The sequence below is a fragment of the Myotis nattereri genome, assembly GCF_964212035.1.
Source record: "Myotis nattereri genome assembly, chromosome: 11".
NCBI lineage: Eukaryota > Metazoa > Chordata > Mammalia > Chiroptera > Vespertilionidae > Myotis > Myotis nattereri.
Window position 1 is genome coordinate 30,055,265 of NC_138086.1, and position 16,338 is coordinate 30,071,602.

Here is a 16,338-nt window from a genome sequence, read left to right on the forward strand (position 1 = left end):
GGGTCCGGTTTCTCGGGAGTGAGGCTGGGTCCTGGGGCAGGAGACGGGGGAAGCCCCATTTTCAAACCTCAATGCTGCTAGAAAGGTGTGGGTTTGAGTGAGCATTTGGTCACTCCCACCCACACCCCCTGCCCCAACGCAGCCTGGAACCCACTGGCTGAGGAGTCAGGCCGAGATTCTCAAACTGTCGTACCCGAGTGGCTTACGAAGAGGCGAGGGTTATTAAAGATCCAATTACTGGGATTGCCTCGAGCTTTTCCTTTTATAAACTCGAGAGCTATTTGTTTCAAACAATGAGTTGATCTGAGGAAAAACCTCCCAACCACAAATCCAGGACTGCCCGTGTCAAGACAGGGCTATACCGTTACTAAGAAAACTCACTTTAAACCCATCTGAACTCTGCAGACATTCCATCAAGCAGATGTGTGTTTGCGCAGTGGAAAATGCGGCACAGATGTTAAAAGGTAAATATTTTTCTAAGCTCTAGCCGATGGGTGGATTAGACACCTACATCTATCAGGGTGCGTATTTTTCTTGGATATAACCATAAACCAGCAGTGTTCGGGTCCTAAATGGGCAGTGTTCGAATAGCCTGGTGATGCAGTGCAAATAAAAGCAAGCCATCTGCACTAATGCCCCTCTCCAGGCCGGGGCCCCAGAGAGCAGCCCTTTCTGGCCTCCATAGCTGGAGGTTAAGACTGATTTGTAGAAGGCTCGAAGGCCCTCTAGCAGCCTGCCTCGGCCCGGAGGCAAGGAAAGGATGCCAGCTGCGTCTGCCCCTGGGAAACTCCAATAGTGTGGATGTGCTTGTGCGCCCCCTTCTCTCATCGCCTCACCCCACTCCAGCAAAGCCACAAGCAAGCCTCAGGGACCACAACTGTATCACAGGCCGAGGAGTTTCAGATACGCCCGCTGACAGGCCTGCAGATATTCTGGGGTCCCAGGCCGGCATCCAGGAGCTGAGGTAGCAGAGGGGATCACCTGCCATGCATGCCATTATGCCCCCACCTTGGCCCCATGGGACCAAGCTAGTAGTGGGGCCACCACAGCCATCCAGGTGTTGACCAAGCAGCAGGAAGGATGCTGGGGTAGGCCATCCCTTGAGGATGCCATTGGGAAAGCAGAATGAGCAGGGCCAGGGTAGAAAGAGGCAGCCACCTGGGCTGGCCCTTGGCTATTCTCTCCACTGTTCCAACCCGAGCGGGCTGGCCAGATACTGAGGCCCTGCCTCTTTGGTCCCCAGGTTCTTGACACCCAGGCCTCGCTGTGAGCCCTGCTGGTAGCTCAGCAGACACCTTCCAAGGTCACAAACCTGGGAAGCAGAAGAGCTGCAAAGGTCTCATGATCCAAGGTGGCTGCTCCAAACAGCATGTCATTGTCAGCAAATCCAGCACAGCCTTCCTCAGAATGCATTCAGCGCGCTGCATTTTTATTTATGGAGCTGTGTGTGTTGCGTGCCGAGCATGCACTCCGCACCACACCAAAACTGAGGTGGGGGTGCAGGGTCCTGCCCTGGAGACACTCCTATTTTTATAGAAGGAAGAAAGCAGCCACATGGGAAATAACAGCCATCTTTAAGGATAAAGTGCTCATGTGTGTGACACAGATTATTCAGGCAATAGAAACCCAGAAGCCAATAATAAACTGAGGAAATTCTACAACAAGCAACGTACTTTAAAATTAGAATGTGTTGGTGGTGGTTCTGATACTCTCCTTTTGCTGTTTAATTCTATAAACATCTGAAAAGAGTAACCTATTGTTTGCCACTCATCACATTAAAGGGCTTTTCAGAGAAGGGATGTGCCAGGGATATACTCAGTCAAGGCTAAGGACATATGTAAGCGCTTCTATGGTTACAATTAGTGATAGTAAAACTGTAAAGAAGATAAGGAAAAATGGCAAGACGGCTCTAACCACTTAAATGGGCTACTGATTACTGAGGGGAGAAAGGAGCCCGAGATGAGGAGGCTAGGCTAGGAGATGCAGAACACAGGCTGGAGACTTTGAAGACAAGCTTCACCAAAGCTAGTCTCCCGCCCCCCCACCCCCACCCCAACCCTCACCCCACCTCCAGGTTCTGTTAACTTCCTGCTGGTGAGAAAAACACGGCCATCATAGAAGCCCTGAACTGGGTGTGAGTGAACAATGGAGCACATACTTGGACTTAAATCTACATGATGTTGTGTTTGTTTTGTTGTTAGAAAACCAACCAGCCAATGAATAGTACAAACATGAGTAAAGTGCTAAAAGCCCCCTGGTTCTCCCATCTCCTCCAGCTCACTGGGAACTGTTGAGTATGGATGTTGCTAAAGATTTGCTCTGCAAGGACAAATAGATGCAATTAGGTGCCTTGTACATGGACTGTTTTTACAAATCCTGCCGCAACTTGCTTTGTTCACTCACCAGAGTGGCTTCACATCTTTCTGATCAGCCCAGATAGGCAGACGGCTTCATCTTTTTGACTGCAGCGCAGCCTGCTCTTGGCTGCACCAGTATGTGGACCAGTGCAGACAGAGGGACATTCAGGGGGCTCTCGCCATCTCAGATCATCCTGCAGCAGGAATCCTTGTTCTGTCCTAAAGCTGCATGTCCACGTCCTGTTTTGTGCCCCAAGAAACCCCACTTATGCGGCCCTGGGCCATAATGTGCATTTCTTCTTTCGTCCCTTAGAGGCGGAGAGACTTCCTCCAAATGGTCCTGGATGCCCGCCATTCTGCCGCCTCCGTGGGCGTGGAGGGCTTTGACATCGTCACACAAGTCTTCTCCGATGAACGCTCGGCGAATCCTTCGGAGAAACACCAGCCCAGACGCCCGTCCAAGCCTCTGACCGTGGATGAGGTCGTGGGCCAGGCCTTCCTCTTTCTCATCGCTGGCTACGAGATCGTCACCAACACTCTCTCCTTCGCCACCTACCTACTGGCCACCCACCCCGACTGCCAGGAGCGGCTTCTGAGAGAGGTGGACCGGTTTAACGAGAAATATGTGAGTACAAGTTGGGTCCAGTGGCCCATGTGAAATCCACACAATTGTGTGTTCGTGGAGGTGAAACTTATTTTTGTTAACTGCCTTGCTAACATCACATCCTAAGTTTATAAGATGAAATAGGGCCACAGCCCACATTCTCCATCTCTCGGAGTTAGCAAGTAAGATGTAGTGCTCAGAACAACAGAAGAAAAAACAACAAGAAAAAGAAAAATTGTGCGCGTGCCTTCCCTGTTTGGGGCCATCCATGAAACCAGGCCTGGCTGCCAAGTCTTCCGTTGGTCAGGGGTGGGGCAGAAGGTGTTATTTCCCGGTGTTCTGGCTGTAGAGGCGCCACGCTCAGGGAGGCAGGTGTGAAGGCAGGAGTGGGCGTAACGCAGGCTGGGCGAACACAGAAGAGCAGGTCTGTAAATGGAGTCAGGTAAAATGGGGCCTGGTAGTGCCGAGTCCAGATTCTGGTTCTTTCTTCTAGAGGAGGCCCCTCCTTGCTGGACTTGAAGCACATGTTCAAGGGCGCTGAGTTAGGCTACTTCATGATGCCATTATTTTTTCTGGATGCTTATGGTGTATTGCTCTGACTTATGAGTTGTTAAAGAAAATCATTGTTAAAATATGTGCTTTAAAAGGAGGACCACCATCATGGAAGCCTTTCTACTACATTCTGATGTAATTACTGCATTCACAGTTTTGGGAGGTGGCCCATTCTGTTATTGGAACTATTAGAATTTTTTTTCATATATTGAGCTGAAAACTGTTTCCCAGAAAATTCTGCTTCTTTATCCCACTGGGGAACTAAATGCAAGGTTAGCCTTTCTTCTCCAATGCATTACCTGTGTTACTAATTGCTTCAAGTTTTGGCTCATCATGAGCTATGGTCAGCCTAAAGTTCCATGATGTTATGACAAGTGCCAAGCTGGACCTTCCCAATCCACTGCTTATATAATTGACTTTTTTTAAAGCCTAGATGCAAGCGTTTATATTTATTCTTATTATTGCTCAAGTCAGTCAAAATAATTTTGAATCTTGATTCTGCCGTCTGTCATATTAGCAATTCCTCCAGCTCTGTGTCATCTGAGACTTGCTAAGCATGTCTCCTATTTCATCCGAGTCATTGATTAAAATGTTGAACAGGACAGGGCTTCCCTCCAGGTTGACATTGATCCATTAATCGATATTCTTTGGGCATAGAGTCTCAACAAGTCATGAATCCAAATCACCCTGCTACCCACTCCCGCCACCTCTCAGCTCCTACTTTATTGATAATTGTGTGACTTTTTTAATTGAGGAGGGGGAGGAGAAGGAACCAGAGATGACTGGGGTACATGCTGCAAGAGAAATAACAGACACTGAAGGGCACATCTATTGGGAAGTATTTGCTGGCAGGCAACAAAACCCCAAATAAAACTGATTTAAAAGGGGGCGGGGCTTATTAGGACAGAAAACTGAACAACTCAGGAATAGATGTGGCTTCAGGCACATCTTTATAAAGGCCTCAGTGCCATGCTCAGGCCCCAGGTCTCCCGTTGTTGGCTGTGCCTCCGGAGTACGGCCTCATTCTCAGTTGTGCTCCAAGCAGCCTGCCAACAACGTCTGCACTACTGGCTTCCTTGCTCATAATCAATGGAGCAAAGAGTGTCTGTGGCCCCAGCTTTTCGGCAAGAGACGTGAGGTTCCCTCTGATGGGAATGTGTAGGTCACTGCCCATTCTTAAAGCAACTACTGTGGGGGACTGGGGTACAGACGGGCTTGAAGCAATTAATCGCACCCCCAGAGTCAATCATCACGTTCTATGACTGAGAACTTGGGAGAGCACCTCCCAGAGGAAGTTCTGGTTGTTATCCCAGGAAGGCAGTGAAGACTGGCCTTCAGTAAACCAAAGGAAGGTCGAACTAAAGCATCTGGCTAGTGGCCAGCCGTTGGCAGATATGGCAGTGGGTTACACAGGTAGAAGTCACGCTCCTTACCTTCAGGGAATTTAATCACTAATTGAAAATAAAAACAAAAACAACAAAAATGGGGGGGGGGGGAATAAGAAGTTATGTCTATTAAAATAATATCTCCCTTCCAAATAAAACTCTCCAAGGCAATCGAAGGCAGCAAATAATGAAGTCTAGACGGTGTGGTGTGAAGCAGAGAGCATGGGCTCCAGGAGCCTGGCCCCCCAGCGCCATCATAACCACATCTGGTTGTGTCCCTCTCCCAGGAGGCCACAGGGAGTGTTCCACAGGCTTCCCGTCCACGGCCCTCACAAACACAACCCCCACCTCCGACATGGCCTTCACTGACCACGACCTCAAGGAGGATGGCATTGTCGCGTTAAACCCTGGCTCTTTCAAATCCCCCCAGCCTAGCATGGGGGCTTCTTTCCCCAGAGGACCACCTCCCACCAGGCTGTGCAGAGGTTGCCGGGCACGGAGGGCCCACGGGCAAAGAAACACTCTAGGAGGTAAAGTTCTGAAACTTTCGCAAACAGGAAACCATCTGGGAGGAGTGTCTGGAATGCAGGTTCCAGGCCCCTCCCTCAGGGGTTCTGATTCCATGAAGTCTGGTCAATGCCCAGGAGTCTGCATTTTAAAATGAACAGCCCGGGAGATTTTGATGTAGGCGGTTCCTAGTTACACCTTGAGTAGACAGCTAAGACTCTCAGGGTCCAAATCCCAATTCTAAGAAGAACCAGCGCCCAAAGCCCGACCCCAGTCGTACAACCCCCCAGGCCATTTTCTTTCTCTAGGTAACAGTTGGGACTGTCTCTGAGAAATAGGAATACAGTGTGTCTTTTTAAACAATTAAATTTGGTCGTCACAATGGTGCTACTAGTAGTATAGCCTCCCACATGGTATGCACTCAATAAACATTAGTAAGATCTCTTTTTTTTTTTTCCTTGTTCTTCCTTCTTTCTTCTCCTCCTTCCAATAATCAGTTTTGTTAATACGGACCATCTGTCAGGATATGGAAGTGCAGATTATATATGTTCACACATTAGATATTTTCCTAAAAATTAGCATGTCAAGAATGACTTGTTATAATTTCCTGCTGGTTTGCATTCAACAAATATTTCTGGAGTGCCAGTTAATGCCAGACTCGGCTCCAGCAGCTACGCAAGGAAGGCCCTGGCCTGGCTTTCCCATGATGTCCCTGTAGAGCCCCACACGCCCCAGTAGATGGCCTTCCCTTGTATTTGTCAATGAGACCGCTGGATTTGAACTCTACAGTGTCTTTTCCTGAGTCATATCCTTTTCCAGCAACACCCTAGGTGCATCTCATGAAACTTCTGTCCCTCTTTCCAAAAAAAAGAGTGCATATGTGCCCTGTGTCAGTTAGGATTTTTTCTGTTGACAGTTAGAAAACTCAAAGCAGATTGGCTCAGGGGGCTTATTGACCCACATATCAAAGAAATCTGGCCTGGCCGGTGTGGCTCAATGGCTTGAGCGCCGTCCCACACATCAAGAGGTCACTGGTTCGATTCGTGGTCTGGCACATGCCTGGGTTGTGGACTTGATACCCAGTAGGGGGCGTGCAGGAGGCAGCCCACCATTGATTCTCTCTCCTCATTGATGTTTCTCTCTCTCCCTCTCCCTTCCTCTCTGAAGTCAATAAAAAGGTATTTTTAAAAGGTTTTGGGAGATTCAGGGGTTCACACACTGTCGCTGGGACCCTGGGTGTTCTCTCTCCCCATCTCTCAGTCTACTCTGGGCGCACTCCATTCTCAGACAGGACTCCCCCAGGGGTCTCACGACACCTGTGTAGCCAGTATGTGCAATAGTCTGAACTAAGAGGTACCAACATGGAACCATATTGTGTTTTCCCCAATTATTTCTTTTCGAAGTGCTTTCATGAATCTTCTTCCTCTTTCCTTGATGACACCTCAGACAGATCTCAAAAGCTTCTGGTCACTTTTAGGCATTAGAAGGTCTTAAACCACTCCGGTACGGTTTACAACTTCAGTCTCAGATCCAAGTCAACCCGCTGCCACCCTCTAGCTCAGGCTGACCTGTGGCCCGAGGAGCTGCCCTGAGGAGGGAGTGTGTCTCCTCTTCCATCCTTCCTCCTCGCCCCCGCCCCTTGCCCCTTGTGGGCCCCTTCTCCTCCCAGGGTTGGGTCCGTCGAACAGATCCCCAAATCCTGCTTAACTGGGGCTTCTCTCCGTGCCTAACTGCAGGGGCCTCTGGCATGGAGAGGATGCCGGTTATGCACAGGGCTCCTGGGGCCTCCTCGCCATACCATCCCTGATGGGGGAGGGCGCTCCAGCCCCCACTGCAGCTCCTGCCCCACAGCCTCTTGGTGGGGGGAGGGGGTCTCCTGGTGGCAGTCAGGCCTCTTGAACAGCTTTGGTGCCTTCCTCAGTGCCCACGTGGCCCACAGGAGGCACACCCACAGTGGCTGCTCCCTCCATGTCCCCGCTCTCTGCCCTGACATCTCTCCCAGTTACTTTTCTTGTGCTTACCTGGGCAGAGAGGGCAAATGGGCAATTCTGCTACATCAGCCGGCGACCCCCTGGAGAATGGCACACCGGCTCAGGCTGCTGCCCCGCTCTGCAGAGTGGTTCCATCCGAGACCCCTTCCTTGGCTCGGGACAGGGAACGCATCCTCTCTAGGCCAGTGATGGCGAACCTTATGAGCTCGGCGTGTCAGCATTTTGAAAAACCCTAACTTAACTCTGGTGCTGTGTCACATATAGAGATTTTTTGATATTTGTAACCATAGTAAAACAAAGACTTATATTTTTGATATTTATTTTATATATTTAAATGCCATTTAACAAAAAAAAAAATCAACCAAAAAAATGAGTTCGCGTATCACCTCTGACACGCGTGTCATAGGTTCACCATCACTGCTCTAGGCTGATGGCTCCCTCTCCTCCCCTCAGAGGCCGAGGCTCAGGGGCATAAGAGAGCAGATTCGGGTCCAGCACGAAACAGCAAGAGCCTCTTTCCTGGAAATCTCAGGGAGAGTATCGTGGCATCTCCCTGACAGACTGGGTCCCGAGCCCAGCCCCCAACCAATCACCGCGGCCGAGAATATGACCCTTTGGTTGGCTTACACCTGAGTCTCTGCTCCATCGCTGAAGGTGGTGTCCTTCCGATTTCCAGTGGATCCCCAAACCTCTGTTACTGGAAGTGGGGGGAATGAATGCCAAGTCCCCAGAAAACAGTGCGTCCTCCATGTACATAGAATCCGTGGTTCCCTGATAGAAGCTCCCGCTTTCAAATTTCTTGTTGTGCAGTCACGCCCACCTTCCTCTGAACTTTTAAAAGCTAACTTTCCAAAGGCAGCGGTACACGTCCAACCGCGCTTACGGCTGCCCGCTGTTTGTGCTTGTAAATGATCTGCTCTCGTGAGCTTCCTGCAAAGGATGCGGCGTTTCATACCGGAGCCAGTCGCCGCTTCCCTGCTGGTAGAAAGAAGCCCGGGCAGACAGCTGGCCTCGTTGCATCCTGTCCCAGTCAGGGTGTGAAATTGTCAGAGGTGAAAGGCAGTGATTCAGGTGCTGTACCTTGAGCAGAATGGAATTTCTGGCACATGTAACGATACTCAAAGGTCTTCCTTCACTACCGAGGATTCTCTTACACTACATGCCTTACAGCTCGAACATTCTGCCCAGTGCCGCCCCATCTCTCACCACCTGTTTAGACCCGAGTGACCTTGACTGCCTTTCTCCTTTGAGGGCACAGGTGTCTGTTTCGGTTTATAGTACAGTCATAACCCACTTTACCTTCCTTAAGCCGTCTTTGTTTTCTTCCGAATCGTCTGGCTTTGGACTTTTGTCTGGCTTTTCTTCCTCTCATTCCCCATCAAACTGCGGCTTAAAACCTTCTTTCTCAAGTCACCCAATCTCTTGGAGAGCTCTCTCTTTTCTCCGTGGCTTCTTCGTCATATTGAGGAGGAGGTACGTTCATTAAATTCGAGTTGAGAAGGGGAAGATTTGTAGCACTTGTGCCACGCGTAACATTAGGAAAGCACACCAGTGATTTAATAAGACCTTTGTGATGTGGATGCTTCATTGTGTTCTCCAATATCTAATTTTGAAAAGGATGAGAGAGAGAAAACAACTTTCCATATAAATTGTTTTTGCTATAGCGTTAGCACTTTATGTGGAAATTATCGACTTTTGATCTAAACCATTCTCTTTTTTCTCGTCGGTGCCGGACTGTGCCAGCCAAAAATTTATGACCCATTTTCCTTCCGCTTAATTGTTGTTATAAATCTGTGCAGAACCCAGTTGTAAATTTATCACAAATTGGGCTAGATTGATAGATAGCCTCTCTTTAGGGTAATTTGAACATAGTTATGCCTTAGAAGGAAGGCCAAATTCTGAAAATTTCTCTTGAAGAGCTGCTTTGTAACCATTATAAATATCTAATTAAAATGAACTCGCTCTTTTTCTCGTAAGGATAAAAGGGCGTTCCATGCTGGGTATTTCAGCTGATTAGCTCATGCTGCTCATGTGAGCAAGGTTGAGGATTTGTTCCTTGAAGCAGCCAGGGGATCTCAAAGGAAAATAGCATATTCTGTGGCTACATTAAAAGAAAAAATAAAGAGCCATTTGCCTCCGACTAGCTGTTTCATAAATACACATCCTTTGTGGCAGGGGGAGGGTTCGTGGAAAAAATGCAAGTAGCTTAACAGAAACTTACCCTCACTCTGGGGGGAAAAATGTCTCCCACTTTGGATCCCACCCAGGGCAAATTTTCAGGATCATGTCCACACAGGGAGTGGGGCATAGCTGACTTTGAGTGAAGAACTGGAAATGGGTTTCCCTCCTGGGAAGGGTTCCTGCCTAGGTCTGCTCGGGTCTTGCTGTCACACATTTAGGAGGATACATTCGGGTGTCCCCAGCCACGCGGGGCAGTCGAGGTTCATCTGACGCATCCCTTCCCTGCAGATCTAACCGCTCAGCAGGACACAGATCAATGCGTCACAAGGAAAGACGAGGAGCAAAGGACAACTTGCAGCCCTAGAGCCAAACTATAGAACAAGACAAGAACTGGGCCACGGGCAGGGCCACAGACGGCAGCACCAGACGGAGGTGGAGCTTCTCCAAGTTTAATGGGGGGAGCTTGTTACCTGCAGGTGCTGACTCATAGGTGAGGGGCGAGGCCTGAGAGTCTGCATCCCCAGCAAGCTCCCAGGTGATGTGGCAGCTGCTGGTCCGTGGCCCGCCCTGCGATCAGCCAGCTCCTAACACCCACCCCGTCTCTCTCGGTTGTGATGTATGTAGCACGTAACTGTTTCTCCTGATAGTTAACGTACTGATGTTCTGCAGTGATCTACCTGCTGTTAATAAATGAAAACAGCCTCAAAATGATTCCAAAAATAAGCACGCCACTCTCACATTATTGAGTGAGAGATAAAGTGATGAGGGAATTACCCAAATCCTGGGTGTTTTTAGAAGTGTGTTGCCCATAACCCTAAAACTGTCTGGCCTCCTTAAACAACTTTCTCCAGGGTGGGGAGCTAGGGAGAGCTCTGGAGTGGATGGAAGGTCACTTACAAGGCGGATGGAGATGGCCACCAGAGCCTTCTCTCAGGGTGCACGTGCACTCGGGGGCCCATCACATCCAGCAGGCACCCGCCAGGCCAGGTCTTCTAGGCAGAGAACTGTGTCTGGACCGCAGCTCCCCCGATGAGCCCTTAATGTAGATGCCAATCAAGAGGCCACGTCCAAGTATTGTGATCAAAGCAACTCCCCTGATGCGGCTTCCCTGGGAGCCTAGAGCAAACCTGTACTATCCTCGCTGCAGGAACAGGAGCCTCAGTGGGGGCCCTTGGAATGTGTCCAACGTGCCCACTTCCTGTCCTTCATTTTGGAAGTGTCTGCCCCCAGAGAAATAGACTCTCTCACCCTTCCCTGGCATCCCAACACCGAATAGCAGCGCAGAGAAGTCTTGACGGCCTGCAAGAGAGGCCTCCCGGTGTGTGCACCTGGAACTCCATCTTGGAAGTTACCATAGGTGGCTCTGCTACCACAGCACCCACTCCGGGAAGGAAGAAGGAAGACAGGGTGCAGGGCACTTCTGTGCCCCATCAGTAGACAACTCAAGTGTCCCCAAAGCGGGGTGACCAGTCAATCTGGATCAGGTGGCAGAGCCCAGTTGTCTACTGCCCATGTGATTATTAGACACACACAATAGCCTTTGCGATCCAGGTCATCTGCCCATTCTCTCCTTGGGGACACCTGCAGGAAGGTAGACTGTCCTCTCTGTGGCCATCTGTGCTGTGAATGTGTGCTGCTCAGGGCCAAGGGCTCCCTCTGCCACCACCCAGGGGTCCACTCTTCCATATTGTCAGGGACTGTCAAAACCCATGCCCACCTGACCACTGCAGAAACTGACCCACTTTGACTTTGAACTGCTCCCAGGGGCCTTGGCAGTGGCAGCCACACCCCCAGGCCTTGTGGATCCCTGCCTCTTCTTCTCTTTCTTCTCCCTTTTCCTCTGGCCCCACTTCCTGGATTTCTCTTCTCTGTCCTCTATAAGATTCGCAGCACTATTTCGTCTTCTTGATTCTTGTTCTGGCTCTGTTCCCCGAGGTCCAGAGAGACAGAGCTTCCTGCTTCACCTCCTGACCCACTGTCCCCTTGGGGCCCCTGGCTGTCCCGGAGCCTGTAAATTTGCATAGTGATGTCTTGTGTGCATCCAGCGGGGATGGTCAAGTGGGAGGCGGGTTGAAGAGCAGGAAGAACGTGCGGGTGTGTTTCTGGGCCACCAGGTTTAATCAAGTGTAGCACTTGAGCACTTGCAATTTTTAGCAATTAATGCTCCGAGTCCCCCTCCGCTTTGAGTCCCCGCGGAGCAATTCTGTCTCGGCAGAGGGAGAGGTGACCTGCAAAGAGATGGTCCTCCTGGGAATGGACCACGCCAACCAGCATCTATGTGGCGACTCAGAATATTTTATTCCCACTACCTGGGCCTCTGGGCTGAGCTTTACTAAGCCAATAAGCTGCCAGGGTCAGTTCACATCAATCCAGAAAAGCAAGAATTAAAAATAAACTTGGGGAAGTGAGCTCTGCAGGTGAAGCGTTGCGTTCTGTGGGCCCACTTGACATGGAGCTGGATTCTCAGCTGAATGGCTCATTTATCTGACTACTGCTCGCATTATAGGCTCTTCAAACATCAAAAATATGGATTTTATGCCCAACAATTAGCTCTTGAAATAAGAAATAAACACACACATTTTAAAAAACAAAAGTCACTGGACTCTGCTGACCAAACCATTTGTCTCCCTGTGGAGCCGAGTGGGATCGGCTGCGGCAAACTTACTAGTAAAGACTCCTACTCCCCGAGGACCCAACCCATCACCAGGACTAGGATTGCACCATTAGGGGTTCCTCCTTTGTTTCGGCCCATTACCCAGGATTAAAATGCCACCACTCTTGGGAGGGGTGATATACTCAGTCCCCACAGGGACTGTCTTCTGCCTGGCACACTGGTATGTCTCAGGGCCTCCAGCATGCCTGGCACATAGAGGCTTGTGATGAATGGGTGTTGAATGAATGAGTGCCAGTTTGCCCACTCTCTTCTAACTGGTGACTATCTGCACGCAACCTGGAGGTGGGAACCCACAGGGACACTCCCGGCAGAAAACACGTGGTTCTCCCCCTGGTGGACTGGAGTCAGGGAAGGCCACTGCCAAGGTAGCTGCAGTGAAGGTAGCACTCAGCACTGCCTACAATCCTACAATGGTGTCCCCACAGGACTCCCGGGGCTACTTCACACACCCACCACTTCACGCCCAGAACTGTCTCATCAAAGGAAGGAAGAAACCGGATGTCTGAGGGGATCTCAGGGGCCCTCTAGGGCAGCCTCCCATCGAGGACAGAGGTCTGAGAGATCATGTCGCTCTGCTTGAGTGCTCCCAGGAACAGGGAATTTATTACCTATGGCCCCCCTGTTGTCCTTGATAAAGTTCTTCCTGCCTCAAGTTGAAATCTGTCCTCACTAATTGCCCACCTACTCACCCTTGTCTCTCCCCTCTCAGTTCATGGTATTTATCTACTAGCAGTCAGCAAATTCATAGCTTCTCCCTGGGGTGTGGGAGCTACTTCCACCCCCACTAACAGCCAGTCACTGGGCATCTCAGAGACGGAGGGGAGAAGGAAAATTGGAAAATCAGTAAAGAATAAGGGGCCTTTCTAAAGTGTTTGCTTGTGGTGTGGTCCGTACATTTAATTTAGTCTCAGTTTTCTGGTAAATCTGTTTTGCCCCAGGGCTGTGGACAGCATGATGTTTGTGGTGTGTGGGTGCGTGCGTGTGTGCGTGTGTGTGTGTGTGTGTGTGTGTGTAGCATTCTGTGTTACAGCTGAATATGGTGTGTGTGAAAACATCAACTGCATGAGCCTGTGCAGCCAGGCATATGAATCTTCCAGATCAGAAAGGATATTTGACTCCCCTGTGAGTTGCAATGTGTAAGGTTTATAAAGTTAAGCACTTAGAATTCTGTCTTTAAAATTTAAATATTTAGATTGGGTCCCTAGGACACAAAACGCAATGCCTGCTTCTCAATCGCTTAATTTGATTTTTTTTTTCCCCTTTTTGGTAGCATAAGTTGTTTTTCAAAGCCTCGTTCCTTGAATGTTCCCTATAGGAGGAATGTAATTAAACTCCCCTGGCCTCCCCCTGCTGGGACCTAACTGGGGCCGGAGCTGTAGGAAGCATAAAACAGATACCCCGCGAAAAGAATCCTTGTTCTAAAGATGAGAAGAGGATCGACTTCCCTCTGGTCATGAACAAGAAGCTTTAGAAAGCCACCCAGGCTCTTTTGGCAACGGGCTTAGTCTCGAAGACATTTTAATTAGTAATTTAAGGCTGGAAGGAAGAGGATAAACGCCTCGCCTCCTCAGCTGTATGCAAGAAGTTTAACTCAATGGGAAACTCAATGTTTGGAGTCTGAATTGCAGAGAAGGAGGGAGGCCCGGGGGAGGGTGATTCTGGAAAAAGAACAAACTTTTTCATGAAAATGGCAGCATGAGGTACACTGGCCTCGTCACCCCCTGTGTTTGAGTCCCCTCTTTGGGGGCAGGCACGCTCTACCCAGCTGAGACAGAGTCACGAAGCGCTCACTGAGGGAGCGGCTCCCCTCACACTCAGACCAACCTAGACTTCGCTCTGACCAAGGAGCATTGCCACCCAAAAAGGGGCCCACGCCGTGGGTGCTGGGCCCGTCCTTCCACTAGCGCACTCAGAGACACTGAGCTGCCACTCCCTGGCAGTGTGACAGGGATGACTGGCACAGTCCCTTTGCTCCTCCTTTTCCTGTCTGTAAAATGGGAATATGAGCTCTGGCCAGTATGCTCAGTGGTTAGAGTGCCGGCCCACACACCCAGGGGTCACAGGTTCGATTCCTGGTCAAGGGCACATACCTGGGTTACAGGTATGTAATCCCCTGCCCTCATTGGGGCATGTGCAGGAGTCAGGCAACTGATATGTCTCTCTCACATTAACGTTTCTCTCTCTCTCTCTCTCTCTCTCTCTCTCTCTCTCTCTCTCTCTCTCTCTCCCCCCCCCCCTTCCCTCCCACTCTCTCTAAAAAGCAATGGAAAAAAATATCCTAGGGTGAGGATTTTCTTTAAAAAATGGGGATATGAGTATATAGCTCATAAGATTGCCATGAGGATTAGATGAGTGAGCCCATTCATGATTCTGGGCACAGTGGCAGGGGTACATACAATGCTGGGGTCACCCCCTTGCTGTGCCTCAGTTTCCTGGTCTGTGAAAGGAAGGCATGGACTGGACTTCTTCTCCTCTGGCAAAGATAATGATCCGTGGGTGTGTACATGCCAGACCCTAAGCCAAGTGTGTCACATGCAAGTGTTAACTCTTTCCTCACCATAACATTCCGAAGCAGGAATTGTCACACCCATTTAACCCGTGGGGGAAGGGAGGGCGTGGTCGGGAGTCGGGAGGAGCAGGGCCACAGGAGAGAGAGAGGCCATAAGGAATTGACTCATTTGATGGTGGGGGCTGGCAAGGGCAGGCCAGCAGGCTGGACACTCAGCCGGATGCGATGCTGTGTCTTGAGGCAGAACATCGTTGTCTCCAGGAAACCTCAGGTTTTGCCCGTAAGGCCTTCAACTGACTGGATGAGGATCATCCACATTATCAAAGGCAGCCTCCTTCACTTACACTCCAAGCCAACCACATGGGCAGGGCACCTTCACGGCAACACTGAGACTCCCATGATTAAATGACTGGGGACAAGTGGGTGCGAATGACCGGCCATCCCAGAGCCCTCAAGAAGGTCATTTCTCAAAGGTTATACACTAGGAAGGGGCCTGGCCTGGCTTGGCGCTCACAGCTCCAGACCACTTCATATATATATATCTCCTTCAAAAAAAAAAAAAAATGACTGAGTGGCAGTTTGCCCACTCTCTTCTAACTGGTGACTATCTGCACGCAACCTGGAGGTGGGAACCCACAGGGACATTCCTGGCAGAAAACACGTGGTTACTCCCCCTGGTGGACTGGAGTCAGGGAAGGCCACTGCCAAGGTAGCTGCAGTGAAGGCAGCACTCAGCACTGCCTACAAGCCTACAATGGTGTCCCCACAGGACTCCCGGGGGCTACTTCACACACCCACCACTTCATGCCCAGAACTGTCTCATCAAAGGAAGACATGTATGTGTGTGTGTGTGTGTGTGTGTGTATATATATATATATATATATATATATATGTATATATTTTTTTTTTAAATGACATTTTAGAGAGAGGAAGGGAGAGGGATAGAGAGATAGAAACATTGACAAGAGAGAAACATCATTGACTGGCTGCATCCCACATGCCCCACACTGGGGATCAAGCCTGCAACCCGGGCATGTGCCCTGACTGGGAATTGAACTGGTGACCTCCTGGTACAAGGACGATGCTCAATCCACTAAACCACACTGCCCGGCTCCTCGCTGTTCTTTTCAACATTATCGCAGCATTCGGCGATGCGCTGATTCGGAAACTGTCCCTCGATGCCGCACGGCCCGGCCTGCTCAGGTCAATGTCGGCTTCAGCACTTCTCTGAGGGGGGCTTCCAGGCTGCCTGCTGGGGAGGGGCCTGAGGCCATGTGGGCACGGCACTGCTATGGCGTTGAGGAAACGCCACCGCCCAGGCGGATGCGGGCACACATCCTCATCGGACACCTTTGCTGGCACCACCTCTAACTGCCATCCTGGCTCTCAGCCTGGGGATGAGAAGTGTTCCTGGATCTGTTGTGGCTTTTCCGCTCCCGTGTGGAGTCCGGTCTCCGAGTTCGTGCATTCTCTTTGTTCGCGGCCCACCATGGGCCGAGGTTTTAGATTAGACGCCAGCCCACCGCTAGGCAGAATCTGACTTTAGGCAACTGGAGACCTTCTAACAGTTCCTTCTCC

At 50.2% G+C, this 16,338-nt stretch overlaps 1 protein-coding gene across 5 annotated transcripts in view; it reads left to right on the plus strand.

Moving 5' to 3' along the window:
* The window catches only part of TBXAS1 (thromboxane A synthase 1), a 147,533-nt gene that overhangs the window by 101,947 nt on the left and 29,248 nt on the right, over positions 1-16,338 (plus strand). For all 5 annotated transcript variants that reach the window (XM_081102472.1, XM_081102473.1, XM_081102470.1 and 2 more), the window contains one exon: positions 2,671-2,982. In XM_081102472.1, the coding sequence (XP_080958598.1) occupies positions 2,671-2,982 (312 nt within the window). The remainder of the gene's footprint in view (positions 1-2,670; positions 2,983-16,338) is intronic.